The 17,002-nt window shown below is 43.8% G+C and overlaps 2 protein-coding genes across 8 annotated transcripts in view; one reads left to right on the top strand and one right to left on the bottom strand.

Annotated features, from left to right (window-relative positions):
* KCNG3 (potassium voltage-gated channel modifier subfamily G member 3) overlaps window positions 1–11,061 on the bottom strand; it is a 42,221-nt gene extending 31,160 nt beyond the window's left edge. Inside the window, exon 1 of one of the 2 annotated variants that reach the window (XM_008530214.2) lies at window positions 9,832–11,061. In XM_008530214.2, the coding sequence (XP_008528436.2) occupies window positions 9,832–10,496 (665 nt within the window). In that variant the 5' untranslated portion in view covers window positions 10,497–11,061. The remainder of the gene's footprint in view (window positions 1–9,831) is intronic. The other variant, XM_008530215.2, reaches the window with a different exon arrangement.
* Window positions 11,062–11,103: 42 nt separating this feature from the next.
* The window catches only part of MTA3 (metastasis associated 1 family member 3), a 187,320-nt gene continuing 181,421 nt past the window's right edge, over window positions 11,104–17,002 (top strand). For 2 of the 6 annotated variants that reach the window (XM_070574013.1, XM_070574009.1), the window contains exon 1: window positions 11,217–12,050. The gene's annotated coding sequence lies outside the window, so the exon portion shown is untranslated. Of the gene's footprint in view, window positions 12,051–17,002 lie in introns of all 6 variants that reach the window. The other 4 variants (XM_070574017.1, XM_070574014.1, XM_070574016.1 and 1 more) reach the window with 4 other exon arrangements.

Below are 17,002 nucleotides of genomic sequence, written 5' to 3'. Positions count from 1 at the left end.
GGGATATATAACTATGTATCAGGGGGCTTTGGGGAGAAAAAGGAAAAATAAAATCTTAAAAAAAAAAAATCCTGTTCGTTGGTGCATCTATAAGGCCCTATAAGATCTACATTCCCCACTTTCACCCTCAATTCCCTACTACTCTGCTTCGTTGCTGTTCATCCGATAGCCCAAGGGTACATTCACCTGAGGGGTTTGCATTTACCACGTTCTATGCTTGGAACTCACACCCGGATATCTTCATGCTGCCTCCTGCATCCTTCCCAGTCCTTGTTCAGACATCATTCACCTTATCAGAGAGGCCTTTTTCCTGATCATGGCTCCCATTTACTCTGTAAACCCCTTATCCTGCTTTATTTCTTTATAGCACTTATCACCATCTGTTACATATTTATTTATTAGAATAGATGGTTCTTGAGGGCAGAGACTCTCTGTTTCATTCACTGCCATTTCCCCAGCACCTGGAACAATCCCAGATACATAATACTCGCTCAATAAATATTTGTTGAATTTAATGAATAAATGAATAGAGAGCCACAAAATCAATTTGCAATTGATTTCTTAAAATATGACATGTTCACAAGTGGAAGTCAACTTATAAATACATACTCTCCAGTCAAAAATGAAAATGCTGTTACATTTGCATGGTTCTTTCACATGTATAATTCACTTAAAAATATACTCAGTGCCTACCCATGTGCAAGGCATTGAACTATACGTGTTGTGAAGCTAAGAATTTCTGTTTTCAAAGAACTTCTAGACTAAAAGGGAGCTAAGACATACTCACAGCAACGTCAAGAAAAGAGAAACAGTGAAAACGGGCCTAGGATGGAAAGGTCAAGAGCTGAGGGAGTTTAGCTTCCTGTTGAGGGCTCGGTCTTCATTCTCTCACTGACCCTTCAGTGTGACATCCCCACTTAAAAGGCCCAAAGTAGGGCAGTGAATTAACTCTCCAGGGTGGTCTCCTGACTCTGAGCCCAGGGTTTTTTCCACCATAACCTTTTCCTTCTGACATTTCTTTGCCTGAGAAAGTCAGATAATTGTCTCAATTACATACTTCCCTTTGCCAGTACAGTCAAAAGCTCAGGAGTCCTTGCTACTCACAGGCTAAGAAAATCATTAAATACACATAACTATTCCACACACTCCAACAGAACCCACCAGTTCATGAACAAAGTAATTAATTCAGACACAGATGTGTTGCCTGTTGTTTTCTCTGATTCATCTGCTCAGCCAAAATGCCTGCATCCTTCCTTAGCCATTCGTGGGTTCCAGCTTTCTAACATATTTTATACTCCTTCAAACACACCACCAAAACATAATGCTCAAAACAGCATGGATGGTGACGGTTGCACAACTCTGTGAATATACTAAAAGTCGCTGAATTGTGCACTTTAAAAGCTGAGTTTGGGGGCCAGCCCCCGTGGCTGAGTGGTTGGGTTCACACGCTCTGCTTTGGCAGCCCAGGCATTTGCCAGTTTGGATCCTCGGCACAGACATGGCACTGCTCATCGTGCCATGCTGAGGTGGCATCCCACATGCCACAACCAGAAGGACCCACAATTAAAACTACAACTACGTATCGGGGGGATTTGGGGCAAAAAAGCAATTAAAAAACAAAGACTGGCAACAGCTGTTAGCTCAGATGCCAATCTTAAAAAAAAATTTAAATAAAAATAAATAAATAAATAAAAGGTGAGTTCTATGGCATGTGAATTATATCCCAATAAAGCTGTTATATATATATATATATATTTTTTCTAATTTTGTGTGTGTGTGTGTGTGTGTGAGGAAGATTGGTCCTGACCTAACACCTGTTGCCAATCATCCTCTTTTTTTGCTTGAGGAAGACTTTCGCTGAGCTAACATCTGTGACAGTCTTCCTCTCTTTTATGTGGGACACCACCACAGCATGGCTTTGAAGAGTGATGCTAGGTCCGCACCCGGGATCCAAAGCTGCAAACCCCAGGCTGCCCAAGTGGAGTGAGCGAACTTAACCACTATGCCACCAGGCCTGTCCCACTGTTATATTTTTTAAAAAGGAGATTATTACCAAACATCTGCTATTAAAATGTTATTAATATTAGTTTTCTATTCATTATTAATTGCATTATTGTTATAATGACTATTATTAATAAAGAGTAGTACTGAATTTCATTTATATTTCACAGGGAAATTTGGCAATATCTGTCAAAAAGTGTTTTTAAACACAATCCTTTTGGCTTAGCTACTTTTTCACTTTGGAATTTATCCAACATACACACTCACACCAATTTGCAAAGATATGTGAAAAAGAGTGTGTTCTATACCACTGTTTGCATGTTTTAAAGACTACAGTCAAACTAACCATTACCCAACAAAGTAGAACAGGGACGTGGGAATCAAACGCCAGGTCACCAATTACCCACTGTGTGAGTCTGACATACTACCTAACCTACCTAAAACTCAGTTAGAAAATGGGTATAGTCATGGCACCACCTCAGAGAACTGTAATGAGACTTAGATGACAAAACACATAAAAACTTAACAAGTGACTAGCATATATTAAGTATTCAATTCATACGGACTATTACAGCCCTCGCTATTATAGACAGGACAGACACTTGTTGAACAAATTGTGGCCCATCCACACGATGGAATACTACACAGATTTTATAAAGAATGAGGAAGATTTATATGCAGTGATATGGAAAGAATTCCAAAACGGTAAGTGAGAAAAACAACTTGCTAAACAACATTATGGAATGATCCCAATTATAAATTTTAAAAGATACACATACAATATGTATGTGTAATTTATACACATACACATAGTGTGAGTGTGTGTGTCCATTTATATGTGCATAAAAATTTCTGGAAGAACACCCAGAAACTGAGTAACGAGATGGAGGAGAAAGGGGCATGTTTACTCTTCACTTCATTACACTTAGAACCAGACTTTTTTCCAATGAGCAAAGTTTTCATTTAAGAAAAATAAAAAGAATGATGCTGAAAACTACTTGCTTACCACAAAGGAGAAAACAAGCACTTTGATTAAAGAAAAGCTAGTGACAAAAGAAAGTTTCCACTGAATTCTAAAATTGGCAGCAGATAGAGAAAGTCCGCACACATATTAAAAGAAACAGCCCACTGTGCAGGAATAGACTTTAACGGAGGTTCTGGGTTATGTTCAATCCTATCAGAGATCTATTAATTACCGGCTCCTGAAAACATCCACATTATCTGCAAAGTAAAAGCACTGAGACTTTCATCTTCCATTTCAAATACTGCTTTTTATTTTTAAAGCACTTAAAAACCTACTGAATTTATATAATATTGACCCAAAAGGCAAGAGAAATATAACAACTGATTTTTAAATTTCCATCACCTGGTGTTTCATTTTGATTATTTCATTTTTTAAACTTGGCCTTAATATAACACTGCAAGAAATTTTAACATCTTCACCTCTCCTCCAATTCTCACCATCATGCCACAAAGCAATACAAAGTAGAGATCAAAATTCCAACATGAAGTAACTTTTAGAAATAATTTCTAAGGAACATTACAGCAAGACTTTGCATGCTAAAGAGATTTAAAACTCAAAAGAGGAATACTACTGCTGAGGCTGACTGAGGGACCAGAAGTTGAGAGGCAAAAGGGACCAAAAAGCAAAAGGGATAATTACTTTATATCTGACTCATCTTTCTCCAAGTTTTGACTAGCATAGAGCATCTTTTTATGAAATAGGCAGCAATGCTTAGTAATTTTAAAAGATGACTACGTCTATATGTTAAAATGCCAAAAAGAACATTAATCTCCTTGGCAGTATCAGAATGATACTTGGATGTTACTAGAAAGCAAACTGCCTGAAAAATCTGTAGTTTGTCTCATCAATCAGATAAAACATTAAGAACATCACCATTCTAAGATTAATTAGTTACCAGAATTGCTTATTAAGGAAAGTTGTGAATGGGTTCACCAATGATCTTTAACAGAGGAGAAAGTCCCGTCAAGGAGATGGTTTTGGTCGTACAGAAAGGAAAATGGTACCATGATCCCTACCCCACTGGCCCTCAGGAGATCCCTCTTCCAGATTCTTCTCCTCACAATACCCCAAGATGGGAAGCAGATTCTGTAGAAAGGAACTGGATTCACAGCTCACTCCACGTGGACCAAGGCAATTAAGCAAGAGGGACCCCAATGCCTGTGGGTCCCAGCACAGCTTCACTCAATAAACAGTGCCTCATTCCTGCCCAGGGCTGGCAGATGAGTCATCATTAGTAACATAATAGAAATCCGCGTATTTACCCAAATCCAATCAGTTTGCACCATCCTCACTGCTATCCCCTACATCAAGCCCCACCTTCTCTCACCTGCCAGGTCTTGTCACATCTGCTGTTGCCCCCTCAGTCCATTTTCTACACAGCAGTCAGTGGTATTGTTAAAAGACATCAGATTATATCTTTCCTCTGCTTTAGAAACTTCCAAAGGCTTTGCCGTCACACTCAGAATGAAATCCAAACTCCTTCCCACGGCACACAGGCCCTGCCTGATAGGGGGCCTGCCTCCCATCGAACCTCATCCACCCTGCTCCCTCCAGTGGACTAGATGCTAGCCCACATGGGCCTTCCTTCTGTTCCGTAGACAGGCCGAGCTCACTGCCACCTCAGAGCATCTACCTTTGCTGTTCCCTCTGTCCACAACACTCTTCCCGCCCTCTTCCAAGGCTGGGTCTTTCTCATCATTCAGGTCTCAAATCCTGTCACGTCCTACTCAAAGGAGCACTCCTGTGGTGTTCTATGCCATGTTTGACTTTGTTTGACTATCTGAAATTCTTATTTTTTTGCTTACTTTGTTGTCTGTCCCCACCTCCCCCTACCACCACTAGTCCATCAGCTCCACGGGGGCAGGAACCCTGTCTTCTGTACCTCTGTTTCCACAGTGCCTGGCACAGTTGCAGGAGTCAAAAACGGCTGATGAATGGTTAGAATTCATGATTTTTTTTAATCATTATGTATCTTTTCTCAATAAATAGACATTAAAAGTACAACTACTATGTCCCATGCAGGTGTGGTTTCTTTTCTTAGAGAACACAATATTTGCAACTCATATCATAAACAAATGGCTAATTTCTTAACATACTTTTTTAAATCTTCAAACTAAGAAAGTCATTGAAAAAATGAGCAAAAGGTATAAACTGTTCACAAAAAAGCAAGATAAATGACTCCTAAATATAGGCAAAGATGCAGAATTTTACTCAAAATAAGGCAAAAATAAATTAAAGCTACTAGATACTTTTCACCTTTCAGCATGGTAAAGATTCAAAGTGTAATAACACTTTGTAGAGTATGAAAAACCATGCTCTCTCATACATTGCTGGTGGCAGTTTAAGTGATATAATCTTCTTGGAGAGCAATTTGGAATTTTCTATGAAAATTACAAGTGCACATGGCCTTTGACCCAGTATCTTAAGTTTCAGGAATTTATCCTATGAACATACTTTCACAAAAGCAAAATAATGTACATGTTCAAGGATATTCACTACAGCATTTCCTACAGACAAAAAAACAACAGAAATATCCAGAAATTACAGGACATCCATACAATGGAATATTAAGCAGCTGCATGAAAGAACTGGGCAGCTCTTTATTTACTCACATGAAAAAGTCTCCATGACATGTTGGTTAGTTAAAAAAGCAAATTTCAGGAGTTATTATATGCGTTTTTTTGTTTTTTGTAAATACGTAAGACATGCTTGTAAATACACCAAATGTCCCTGAAATGACACGCAAAATACTAGTAACTTTGGTTACATCTAGGGAAAAGAACTGAATGCCTGTGGGATGGAGAAAGGCTTCCTTTGGTAACTTTTGGACTTTAAATCATTATTTACGTATACGATTATTAACTATCCAAAACAAATCAACTCAAAAGAATCATATTCATACACAAAAAGTTTTCAAATTATTGATCTGCAAGACCTCTCAAGATTCTTCAAAACTTCAGATTACGTGTTATTCCAAAATTTCAGAGGTTAATAAAAAGAAATCATACACTTATCCTTATTCCTTTTGCACCATAAGTACTTGATGGATAATTATTCCTTGATGTAACAGACTTTTTTCTCATTCTAGCACAGGATCCCATTCTCCTCCACTAAGACTTCCAACACCTGAAGTCCACAGCCTGACTCCCCACAGCTCTTCATTCTATGCCATGGAAGATATATTCCTGGGAGGTTATATTTTGAAATCTAATATAAACAATGGATATTTATTGTGCCTGAATACTAATTTTTTCTAAAAGATGCTGTCACAATAAATAGTATAAGATAATTTAGCAGCCTTCTAGGGCTTTTCATCTCCTCAAGCTTAAGAGTTAGGACATGTTTATATGAAAAAATAACTACCATGCTCGGAAAGATATTACAAATGCCAAATAAGTAGTACAAATAAGCAATCCCTCAAGAAATTCATGAGAAAACACCACATCTACCAGGGTAGTCAGGAAAGGTTTCAAAAGAGAAACAGAACCTGAGTTGGGCTTGATGGATGATCCAATTTCAACAGACAAGGGACTGCACAGTAAGGGACAAATTTCAGGTGATTCACAAACAGGAGAGCAGGCCAGGCTGGACAAACGGAGCCTGCAGGTGGTAGGGAGTGCTCCCAGCACCTGGGAGTCCACTTAAACAGTCCCTGATGCCTGTATCCTTCCAATACCTTGGATTAGTTATGATTCTTCCTAATATCTCCCAGAGTTGTCATTTCTTCTCCATTCTCACCATCTCAGAGCAATCCAAATTCTCATTGCTGCCTCTGCAAAGATCTCCAAACTTGTCCTCCTGTTTCCAACCTCCCCTATCTCCAATACATAGCACACAACTCAAGACATTTGTTATTTTATATGTATAACTCACTCACCCCAAAGCCACCAATGGCTAACCACTGCCTGCAAAATACAATTCCTCTGCCTCTCACCTGAGGCCTTCTAACATCTGCTCTCTACCCAGCTCTCACTCCAGCACTGGATTCACGCTCCCTAAACATAATATACAAATTTCATGCCTATGCCCACACTGTTGTTTTCATCTAGAAAATTCTCCTTGTTTTGTTCTCAGGCAGGGCACAAATGGTTGTAAAGGTTGTGAACACCACAGTGTATATAAACGACACCCCCTGCCAGTGTTGGGCAGTGCATAACCTCTGCAACCTTCCAAAGATGGCTTGTTTCCATCCTCCCCCACCTTGAAGGCGTTCCCAGAACAACTCAACTCAACCGTTGATCAGCTGTGCCTCTGATTCCTACATCAACAACCTGCTATCTTTTCTTTACAAAAAAAGTTACGGGGGCCGGTCCGGTGGCATAGTGGTTAAGTTTATACGCTCTGCTTCAGTGACAGCCAGGGTTTGCTGGTTTGGATCCTGGGCACAGACCTACTCATCACTCATCAAGCCATGCTGTGGCAGCATCCCACATAGAAAAACTAGGACTTACAACTAGGACATACAGCTATGTACTGGGGCTTTGGGGCGAAAAAGAAAAAAAAAGAGGAAGACTGGCAACAAATGTTACCTCAGAGTCAACCTCCCTCACCAAAAAAAAAAAAAAAAAAAAGTTACAATATTTAGAACACCAACAGTGCCTTGGACACAGCAGATACCCAAAAGATGCTTGCAAATTATAATGGGATAAGCCAAGAAAGGTAGATTGTGGTTAAACTGCAGAGAGCCTTGAAGGCCAAGAAAGAAGTTTTGATTTTATTTGGTAGATGCCAAATGTGGTTAAATGATCAGAATCATTTTTAAGAAAGATTAAATTTCAGCAACCACACGCTAGCAGGGTTTGAAAGACTATAGTGAAAGTGCCAGCTTAGGGGCCCTCATGGTTGGAGGAGGCCTGTGGGATGCTCCCTCCATAGTGTGCAGCTTCCTCAGTCCTTTATTATCCTTCAGTTTTTCTGTTTGGAATTATAGATACAGTTTCCTATACCTACACTCAGAGAGTGAAGCTTAAAATTGGGCCATTAAGCCAAGAAAAACATGCTTTGCCTGAAATATCTGGGTATCTAGGAAACAGTTCTGACGTGAATAATTATATACATACATAAAACACATATACAAATTAAGCATTACTCTTATCTTCTTCCTTCACTTCTTTTCCAGTCTTCCTCTTTTCCATCTGTCTCTTCGCTTTTTGGTTTCTCTCTCTCTCACTAAAATTATTATTCACATCTCGCATTTCTTTCCAAATGCTTTACATTAAAGATCTCCAAACCATCCTCCCCTTTCCCAAAATTCCCTCCATCCCCCCAAAATTATTACTCAGGTTATTTTACTGTTTTTGCTTATATACTGATTAGCTAACTGCCTCAACATTCATACTAATAACTCAATTGTCCTGTTTCCTTCGCTAATGTAGCTTGAACTTGCACTAACCTCAGAATTCTACAGTTACTAGTGAATCATTTCAAGGCCAATCATTTATGGCTCATTTTCCTATGGCCCTCTGAAAGAATCAAGGGCACTTATGCATTTAGATATATAAATTAATTTCATTGTACTGGTGGAGTACAAATAAGTAATTCTTATCTGTAAATTGAAAACTCAGTTAGAACCTAATACATTAAACAAAATGAGTTTCCTAATGAATTTCCTTTCAAAGCATGTATCTTAGATTTCATGCCAAGATGGCATATCAGTAATGGACTCTGTGGTACTAGACAATTTTATTTACTTCTTAGATTTAAATAGAAATCTTTACTCTCCAGAGGAAGACTACCATGTGGAAGTAATCCACTGCAATATCAAGGCACACAGCACCATTGGAAACTGCACACGCCTATCAGCAAAAGATTACCAGGCAGCAACCTTATTTAAAAAATGAATGGAGGGGGAATCTTAACACAGTATCAAAGGCAAAACAGAATATACAATTTTGTGTTTGTGCTCAAAGAGGCTGTGTCCCTTGAAGTCCAACTTTACTTTGTTTATTCCTCCCACCACATATGCAAAATAAACTCACCAGAACTGAAAACAGAAGTTATGTTATCACTATTGAAAGGTAAGCACGATCTAAGGAAAGATTAAAATATTTTCCTCTCACCCTAGTAAAGTGAAAATAAAAAACATTACCTACTCCAATACTGTTTTAAGATTTAAGGCAGTTTAAATTTTTCTCCCTTCCCACCCTTCAGATCCCTCTGAGAGCCACAGCGCGAATCTCTGGTACCAAGTGGTGGCCAGGTGCTTTGCTGCCAACTCCACACTTTGCAGGAAAAGAAGAGAACAAAGGGCACAGACATCTATTATTGAGAGTCTATCGTTAAGTTAATCTCCTTTAGAATACAACAATTCCATTAGAGCACATACTACGCAGAGAGCATAGAACGTGTGGGCAGTGTATAGCAGACCACATTTCAGATAGCAAGACTTCATCTATTCAAATATCACCAAAAATTGGCAAATAACTCAAACTGCTCTTAGTCCAAGGCTAAATTGTTGAATACTAATAATAAAGTTTATTAAAATATAATTAACCTGCTGCCATTTGCTCAAAAGTAAACTAAAAAGATGAGAGGCTTGTTTATCTCTCTCTGCCCCTCCCCATCCTGGCGATTCGCTCTCAAGAAGGGGGTCAAGTGTATAGACCCAAGCAGGCTTATGTCCGGGAAAAGAGGTGGGGGTAAAGGACCAACCCGTCTTTTGGCGGGCCGCGCCTGGGGCCTTGTTGGGCCCTGAACCCAGCCTGGCTCAACCTCCCGGAGGCAAACAGGACGGAGACGGGACCGACGGACGGGACGGACAGACGCGACAGGACGGACGGGACGAGCAGAGAAGCAGTGCGTCCTACCCGGAGGGCTCCCTCCCAGGGCCGGCGGAGTACCTGCTCCGGTCATCCAGGCTGCGGTTGTCGGCCGCCGCGGCGCGCCAGTCGGGCAGGGTGCTGGCGCACAGCACCACCATGGACACGATCACGAACACCACCGACACGCTGGCCAGGATCTGGGCGGCCAGCGACGACGTGGGCTCCTCGAAGGTCCGCCGCATGCGCTCCAGCCAGCGCCTGGAGGGGGCCGCCTCGGCACCGCCGGGTCGCGCCTCGTCGCGGCCCAGCGCGCCCGGCTCGTCGGCTGAGTAGAAGGTGTAAGTGTCGGACATGCGGTCGTCGAGGCGGCGCTGGCAGCAGTACTCGAGGTGCGCGCCCTCCAGGCCCCAGTAGATCATCTCGTTGTAGAAGGAGAGCTCGCACATCCGCGGCGCGAAGCGCAGCTTGCCATGGCCGCGCACGTAGAGCAGGATGAAGCCGAAGGCCTCCGAGTGCCGGTCGAAGAAGTACTCGTTGCGCTCGCGGTCGTAGTCGTCGCACACCTCGAGCACGTCGCGCTCCGAGCGGCAGCCGTGCAGCCGGCTCACGCGGCGCAGCGGGAAGTCCTTCAGCAGCTCCCGGGACAGCGAGTACCGGGCGCCGCCCACGTTCAGCACCACCGAGGCCGCCCCGCTGCGCCCGAAGGTCATGGCTGGCCGCCACGAGGCCCCGAGGCCGAGGGCGCCGCCGCCGCCCCCCCGGGGTCTGCCTGTCTTGGGCCGACGGGGGAGCGCGCCGTCGGGGCCCGCGGGCTGTCCGGCGGGCTCTCCCTCGGGGCTCCGCTCCTGCCCTTCGCTGGCTCGGGGGCCACTCGGCTCTAGCCTGCTCTGCAGCCCGGCGTCACCGCTAGCAACGCTCCCTCCGCGCGGCGGTACCTGCAGGTGGCCAGGGAGTCCCCTCCGGCTCCAGCGCTGCGCCCCGCTGGCCGAGAACGAGGCTGTCAGCGCCGCCGCCTCTCGTGCCCGGGGGATGCCCCCTCCGAGGCCAGGGTGCCCTTTCAAGGCGGCGGCGCTGTCCCCCCTGAGGGGCGCGGGCGCCGAGAGGAGGCGCCGATGCGGGATGGCTCCGGGTCCCCGGCGATCCCTCTGGTCGCGGCTCTGGCAGCCGCCCCGCCGCCGTCCAGAGGCGAGAGGCAAAGTGAGCGGGTTCGGAGGCGGAGAAGAGCCGGCCCGGAGAGGCGGGGGCGGGGCCTCCTCGCGGTTCCCCCTCCTCGCCTCGCGGCCCCGCTCCGCTCACCTCCCTCCGCGCGCCGCCCTCCTCTTCCCACCCGCGCCCGCACCGCCCGGGCTCGCTCGGGCTGGGATTCCCCGGCGCCCCGCCCTAGACCTCGGGCTCCCCGCCTCGCAACGCCATCCTCCCGCTGCGCTCCCGCCCGCAGAGGCCGGGAGAGGTCCCGGGGCGGGGATGCGAGGACCGGGGAGCCCCGGTTGGAGGGGGGAGCACAGCCCCGCGGCCGGGGTGCCTGCTCCCGCGTCCCTCCCCGAGCCATTGGGATGACTTGGGCAGCCCCCAAGGGTCCTTTTAACAGCTCCCAAAGTGAGGCGACAGGAGGGTAAGGAAGGGTGAGGACTGGAGTGCGGGATTTGAGGGGCAGGGACAGACGGCGTTGGGAGAGCTTTTTCCAGAAACTATCCGGAACCCATCTCGGTTTCTGAGACCGCCCCAAAGGATTTCTTAGAGAAGGCACCCCAGCAATCGGTTTTCTAGTCTACTTTGCTCTTCCTCTCCCGGTGCTGAGATTCACGTACCGCGTGCTCTGAAGGCGGCCACACACCCCAGCAACCAGCCTCCGGGCCTCGCTGCCTCCCGCCCTCCCGCGGAGGGGAGCGGCCCTACCCCCGCTTTCTGGGGCGTCAGTCCTAAGAGGGCGCCTACGTGCAGTGCGCCTGGACCCTCTCGTGACGCTCCCTGTAGAGTGGGGTGAAAGTCTGGGGAGAATCGCCCTGCCACTGGCAAGAACAGAATTTCCCGTTGCCTTCGTCTGCATCTCCTTTTTTAAGGTCTTGATTTCCCCCGTGCACCCCCGAGTCGCCTGCAGCACCGGCCCTTGGAGCTTGAAGAGCCCCGAACTGCCTCGCGCTCTGGTCGATGCCCAGGGAGTGGGTTCCACCTTGCCAGAGACTATTTTAAACTGCTACCCGCAATTCACACGACATCCGACACCAGCAGCCCAGCCCACGCAGTGCCCGCCAGAGGCGAAACAGGTGAGTTGTAAGGCAAACGATGTTAAATGCATAAACAAATGCTGGAATTAAAAATAAGAGTCGGGTGGGGTGGGATGCTGTCATCTGACCTCATAATAACCCAGCTGGTTACTGGGAAGGGTTTTACTTTGCCCTTTACTTTTTGTAATGTTGTAGGGTTGTCCCGTGCCCACTAGAGGTCACCATAAAGAGTCATTTTTCTAGTGTGGTTCTGGTGTGTGGATTCCTAGTGAAAAAGCAGACACTAAAAATTGGAGTGATCTCTCTCACGAAGTAAAATCACTCTGGATGGTTTTTTGAGGAATGAAAATCTCTATAAATTGTTTATCCCTAGTCTTGGATAATTTATCTTAAAAGCACTTAATGTGATTAAAAGCTCAAAAACTGGAGTTGTTTCCTAACTACTAAACCGGGAAAACATCCTGAAGGAAATGAGTTTCGAGACAGAATCGAAGGCGGGGATGGTCATGAGCAGGCAGAGAGAAAGAGCAGAGCATTCCGAGTAGCAAAATCCCAGATGTGGAGGATTAAAATCATTAAAGAAACTAATGCATTTGCTTGGCTGAAAGATGGGGATCTCAACTGCAGAATTCAGATTTCATCCTATAAGCAATGGGATACCTGAAGAGTTTAATAACAGAAATGGCTTGATGAAAGCTTTATTTCAGGAAGATTCCTTTACCCTGTGGTTTATTCTAAGAGGGCTATTTCTGCAACCGACCGGGAATCCCACCCCTAAATGTTTGTAGATGAGGAAGGGTCAGTTCCGAGAAACAGGGAGACCAAGGACTCAGCAGGGCTTGGAAATGGATTTGTTATAGGATTATGAGATTGGAGAAAAGTTTGCAGATGTGAGCCAAGAGAAGAGCCTGGCTTCACACCAGCAAGAGCCAATTCCTCTGGGAGTTGTTAAAAATAGTTTCTAGAAGCATCACAAGCAACAGAACACAGAACAACTATTCTGTTGATTATTTGCTCCAAGATTACTATATTTATTTCCTGTGTTCTCTATCTGAAATCTCTTGAAAGTCGATTCATTGAACCCATTGAAGAAATATCACATATTAAATTAAATTTGAGTTTAGGAAACAAATTAATTTGACGACAATACACTTTGCCTCCTAGGTATATTTTCATAAAATTTCTTAGAGAGATAGATTTAAATCATTTCATTTGTTTCAAGAGTAATATTCTTATTTGGTTTTAATATCATCAACTACTGCAGCAGCAGCAATACCCAAATCATTTTCTTAAACAAAAGAAACAGTAAAATGCAGAAATGATTGGCTTGTCTCCAACTAATCTGGTTAGAAAGCATTCCTAAAAACAATTCTATCCCTTTGTACTTTGAAAAGAAGATTATGTGGAGAATTATTACATCTAAATTCTTTTCTGGATTCTGGATGATATTTTGGATCTTCATATATAAATCTTTAGAATGCATCAGGCGGAATTTTAGAATTTGAAGATTTCTAAAGATTAAGATTTTCTACTCTTAATTTATTAACCCATTATTTAGAAAGGAGTAACAAGGTTTCAGAGATATGACTGTGCCTTGCCCAGCAAGGTTCCCCGGCTGGCAGTATCATGGTAAAGACGAGGCTGGAACCAGGTTTTCTAGTTCCGAACTCTAGTCACTCCATCTGCAGGGCCTGCATTGCTGTCGCAGCCTTCTGTCTCATCTCTGGGCACTCCAGTTCTTTTCTCCCTCTGTGAACCCTGTATTATGCCACCGGACAGCTCTCCTGTTCATTTTCATCAAGTCATTCCCCAGTTCAAGAACCTAAAAGATCTACAAAATTACAAATTGTCCATACAGTAAAGTCCAAGCTGATTGTTAGGGCCCTCCCTCAATTCACATCCTGGCTGCACAACTTATTTGCTAAGTGTCTTGGAGCAAGTTCCTTAACGTCTTTGAGCCTGTTTTCTCACCCATAGAACAGAGAGAATGATTGCTCTATCAGAGGGGTGATGTGAGGATTAAATGAGATGGTGTGAGGGTGGTAAATTGCTCAGTGCATGACAGTGGAAAAATCTCACTTCATGTATGTTTCCACTGGCCCAAACAGGCCATGCTCATCCTCATTCTGGGTTCTAAATGAATACAAATTGGACGAGTGAATTGATTCATCTAAAAATATGACCAATCACAAGTAACCTGAAACATCAAACATTCAGTGAAAGGTTGAGACCCTTATACTACTGAATCTGGGTTGAACAGAGATTCATCCAACATTTTGCACTGCATGACTGGATGTGTTCAGGGACTCTGAACACCTTTCCCCAAAGCTTTATAAATTGAAATACCCTGTGGGCACTACTGGCCCTTGCAGCTTACTTACCAACTCTGCTTTAAAAAGCCCTCGCTCTGCTGTTGATGCATATTTCCAAGTGTTTGTGTTTAAACCAGTTTATTTCTCAGCATCTGCAGAATCAGTGGATGCTTTAAAGAGTCAGTTTTTTGAATGGAAGTGTAGTCTTCCAATGTCTCTATTTTTATATAAATAAAAGACTCTAATGACTTCGCCCACTATGCACAAGTACCCCTAAGAAGGTTAAGCTGCACCTTTCAATAAACTGCCCTCAGAACCATCCTACCACATGGACCCCATTCTTAAAGGGGAGAAGCCACCAGAGGGACATGTCATCCCCATCCCACACCAATGTCCTTGCCTTTTTCTCTGCTCCAGGACACTTAATGCTCTTATGCAAGCAAAAGGAAGACTATCTTCCTTAGATCTCCACTTTGAGAGGGTCACTGTGTAATCATTATAGAGGAAGCAAAATTTTACCTCTACCCTCTTAGGATTTTCAACTGGGCCTGAAAATTAGAGTGATATAACACCGACTAATGGAAGAAAAGCATACAAATTTATTTTATATAAGTTTTGCATGACACAGTAGCCTTCATAAGGAAATGAAGACCCAAAGAAGTGGCAGAATCTAAATGCTTTTATACTATGTTGAACAAAGAGAGAGAATAGTGGAAAAGTAACTAAAATATGTGGGGCGGCTAAAGGAAGACAAGAATTGTTTTAACAAGGTCTGTTGATACAGAATTCCGTCAGCTTCAACTTCCGGTCCTTGATGATGAAAATGGTACTTTCCTCCTGGTACAGGGAGGACATCTTCCATATGGGGTTTTTATCTCCTGCTTTTAGGAAGAAAAGGGGGAAGTCAGAGCACCCTTCTTGTACCTGATGTTTTTGTAAGAGCTTTTAGTTCAAAGTAATCCTTATGCCAAAGCGGCATATTCTGGGGTGGCATATCCTGCTCCTCTTCATCATTAGCAGCAAAAACATTTTTGGCACCATTACAGAAGGGCCCCACTCTCCTTTATCGTCACCCAACCCTCACTCCTGTCCTGCTGCTGTGTTGAATTGTGATGTGGTGGCCCTTCTCCCCACCACCACTCTGTGTCCCTTACTCCTTCCAGTGACTAAGCGCCCTTTCTATGTGGCACCACTAGCTCAGCTTTCCACAAAAATACTCTTACTATTACCCTCATTTTCCAGATGAGGGAATGAGGCCACAAGTGGTTACACTTGCTCAAGGACCCCCAGCTCCCAGGAAGTACTGGACCCAGTACTGAAACCCAAAGTCCATGCAGCCTCTCTTGCCTCCCATGCTGACCACCAGCTCTCCTCTCTACCAACCATCAAACACCCCAGGGGAGGGAGGAACAAGTTAGGTAATACCAGAAGAAGCAATCTGACAAATTTTGAATGTGGGTCATTCTACAAGATAGCTAATCTTCAAAAAGTCAGTTTCATATCCTGAAATATTGAAGGAGATAATATAATGTCTAGTATTTGCTTCAAAATAATGAGGGGCAGGGGCAAGTGGGTGGGAATATAGATGAGACAAAATTGGCCGTGTGTTGATCATTGTTGAAGCTGGGTGATGGGAGTTCATTATATTAATCTCTCTCCTTTTGTATTTATTTCAAATTGTCCATAATAAAAAAAGTCAAAATGAAAATTGTAAACCTTGAGCTTTATTTAAACTTATTTTTGAATGTTGACAGTTATTCCTTCAGTCTGAACCAGAATGCACTCTTTCATAATATTTTTTTTTTTAAGATTTTATTTTTTTCCTTTTTCTCCCCAAAGCCCCCCGGTACATAGTTGTATATTCTTCGTTGTGGGTCCTTCTAGTTGTGGCATGTGGGACGCTGCCTCAGCGTGGTTTGATGAGCGGTGCCATGTCCGTGCCCAGGATTCGAACCAGCGAAACACTGGGCCGCCTGCAGCGGAGCGTGCAAACTTAACCACTCGGCCACGGGGCCAGCCCCGACTCTTTCATAATATTTATAATGAAGAGTCCCTTCAGTTTCTCCAGAGTGTAAAAAAGCTCAGCACACATTTGACCATGTCTATTAAAATTTTAAATGCACACACCCGGGCGAGCCCTGGTGGCCTAGTGGTTAACTTCAGCGCACTCCACTTTGGTGGCCCAGGTTCACAAGTTTGGATCCTGGGCTCGGACCTACACCACTCATCAGTGGCCATTATGTGGCGGCAGCTCACAAACAAAATAGAGGAAGATTGGCAACAGATGTTAGGTCAGGGCAAATCTTCCTCAGCAAAAAATAAAATAAAATGCACACATCTAGTGATCTAGCAATTTTAACACCAGAAATTTATCCTACAGATATAGTCACATATTTCACAAAGACATACATTTAAACACCATTGCGTCATTTTCAATAGCGAAAGTCTAGAAACAACCTAAATGTCCATAATTAGGGGACTGATTACTTAAATAATGGCATATCCTTGAACCTAGTGCTGTTGTTCATGTAGGCTCATATGGAACCATTTCTAAGACAAATTGCTAAACAAAAAAGCCTAGGTCCTGGGCTGTGGGCTAAATTATTCCTTCTTTATGTTAAAGATATGTAGATATGGATATAGATATAGATACATGATAAGATTTCTGAAAGGATACAT

This window comes from Equus przewalskii, chromosome 14 (genome assembly GCF_037783145.1).
Source record: "Equus przewalskii isolate Varuska chromosome 14, EquPr2, whole genome shotgun sequence".
Lineage (NCBI taxonomy): Eukaryota > Metazoa > Chordata > Mammalia > Perissodactyla > Equidae > Equus > Equus przewalskii.
Note: the sequence above shows the minus strand (reverse complement) of the source record. Positions and strands in the feature narration are given on the sequence as shown.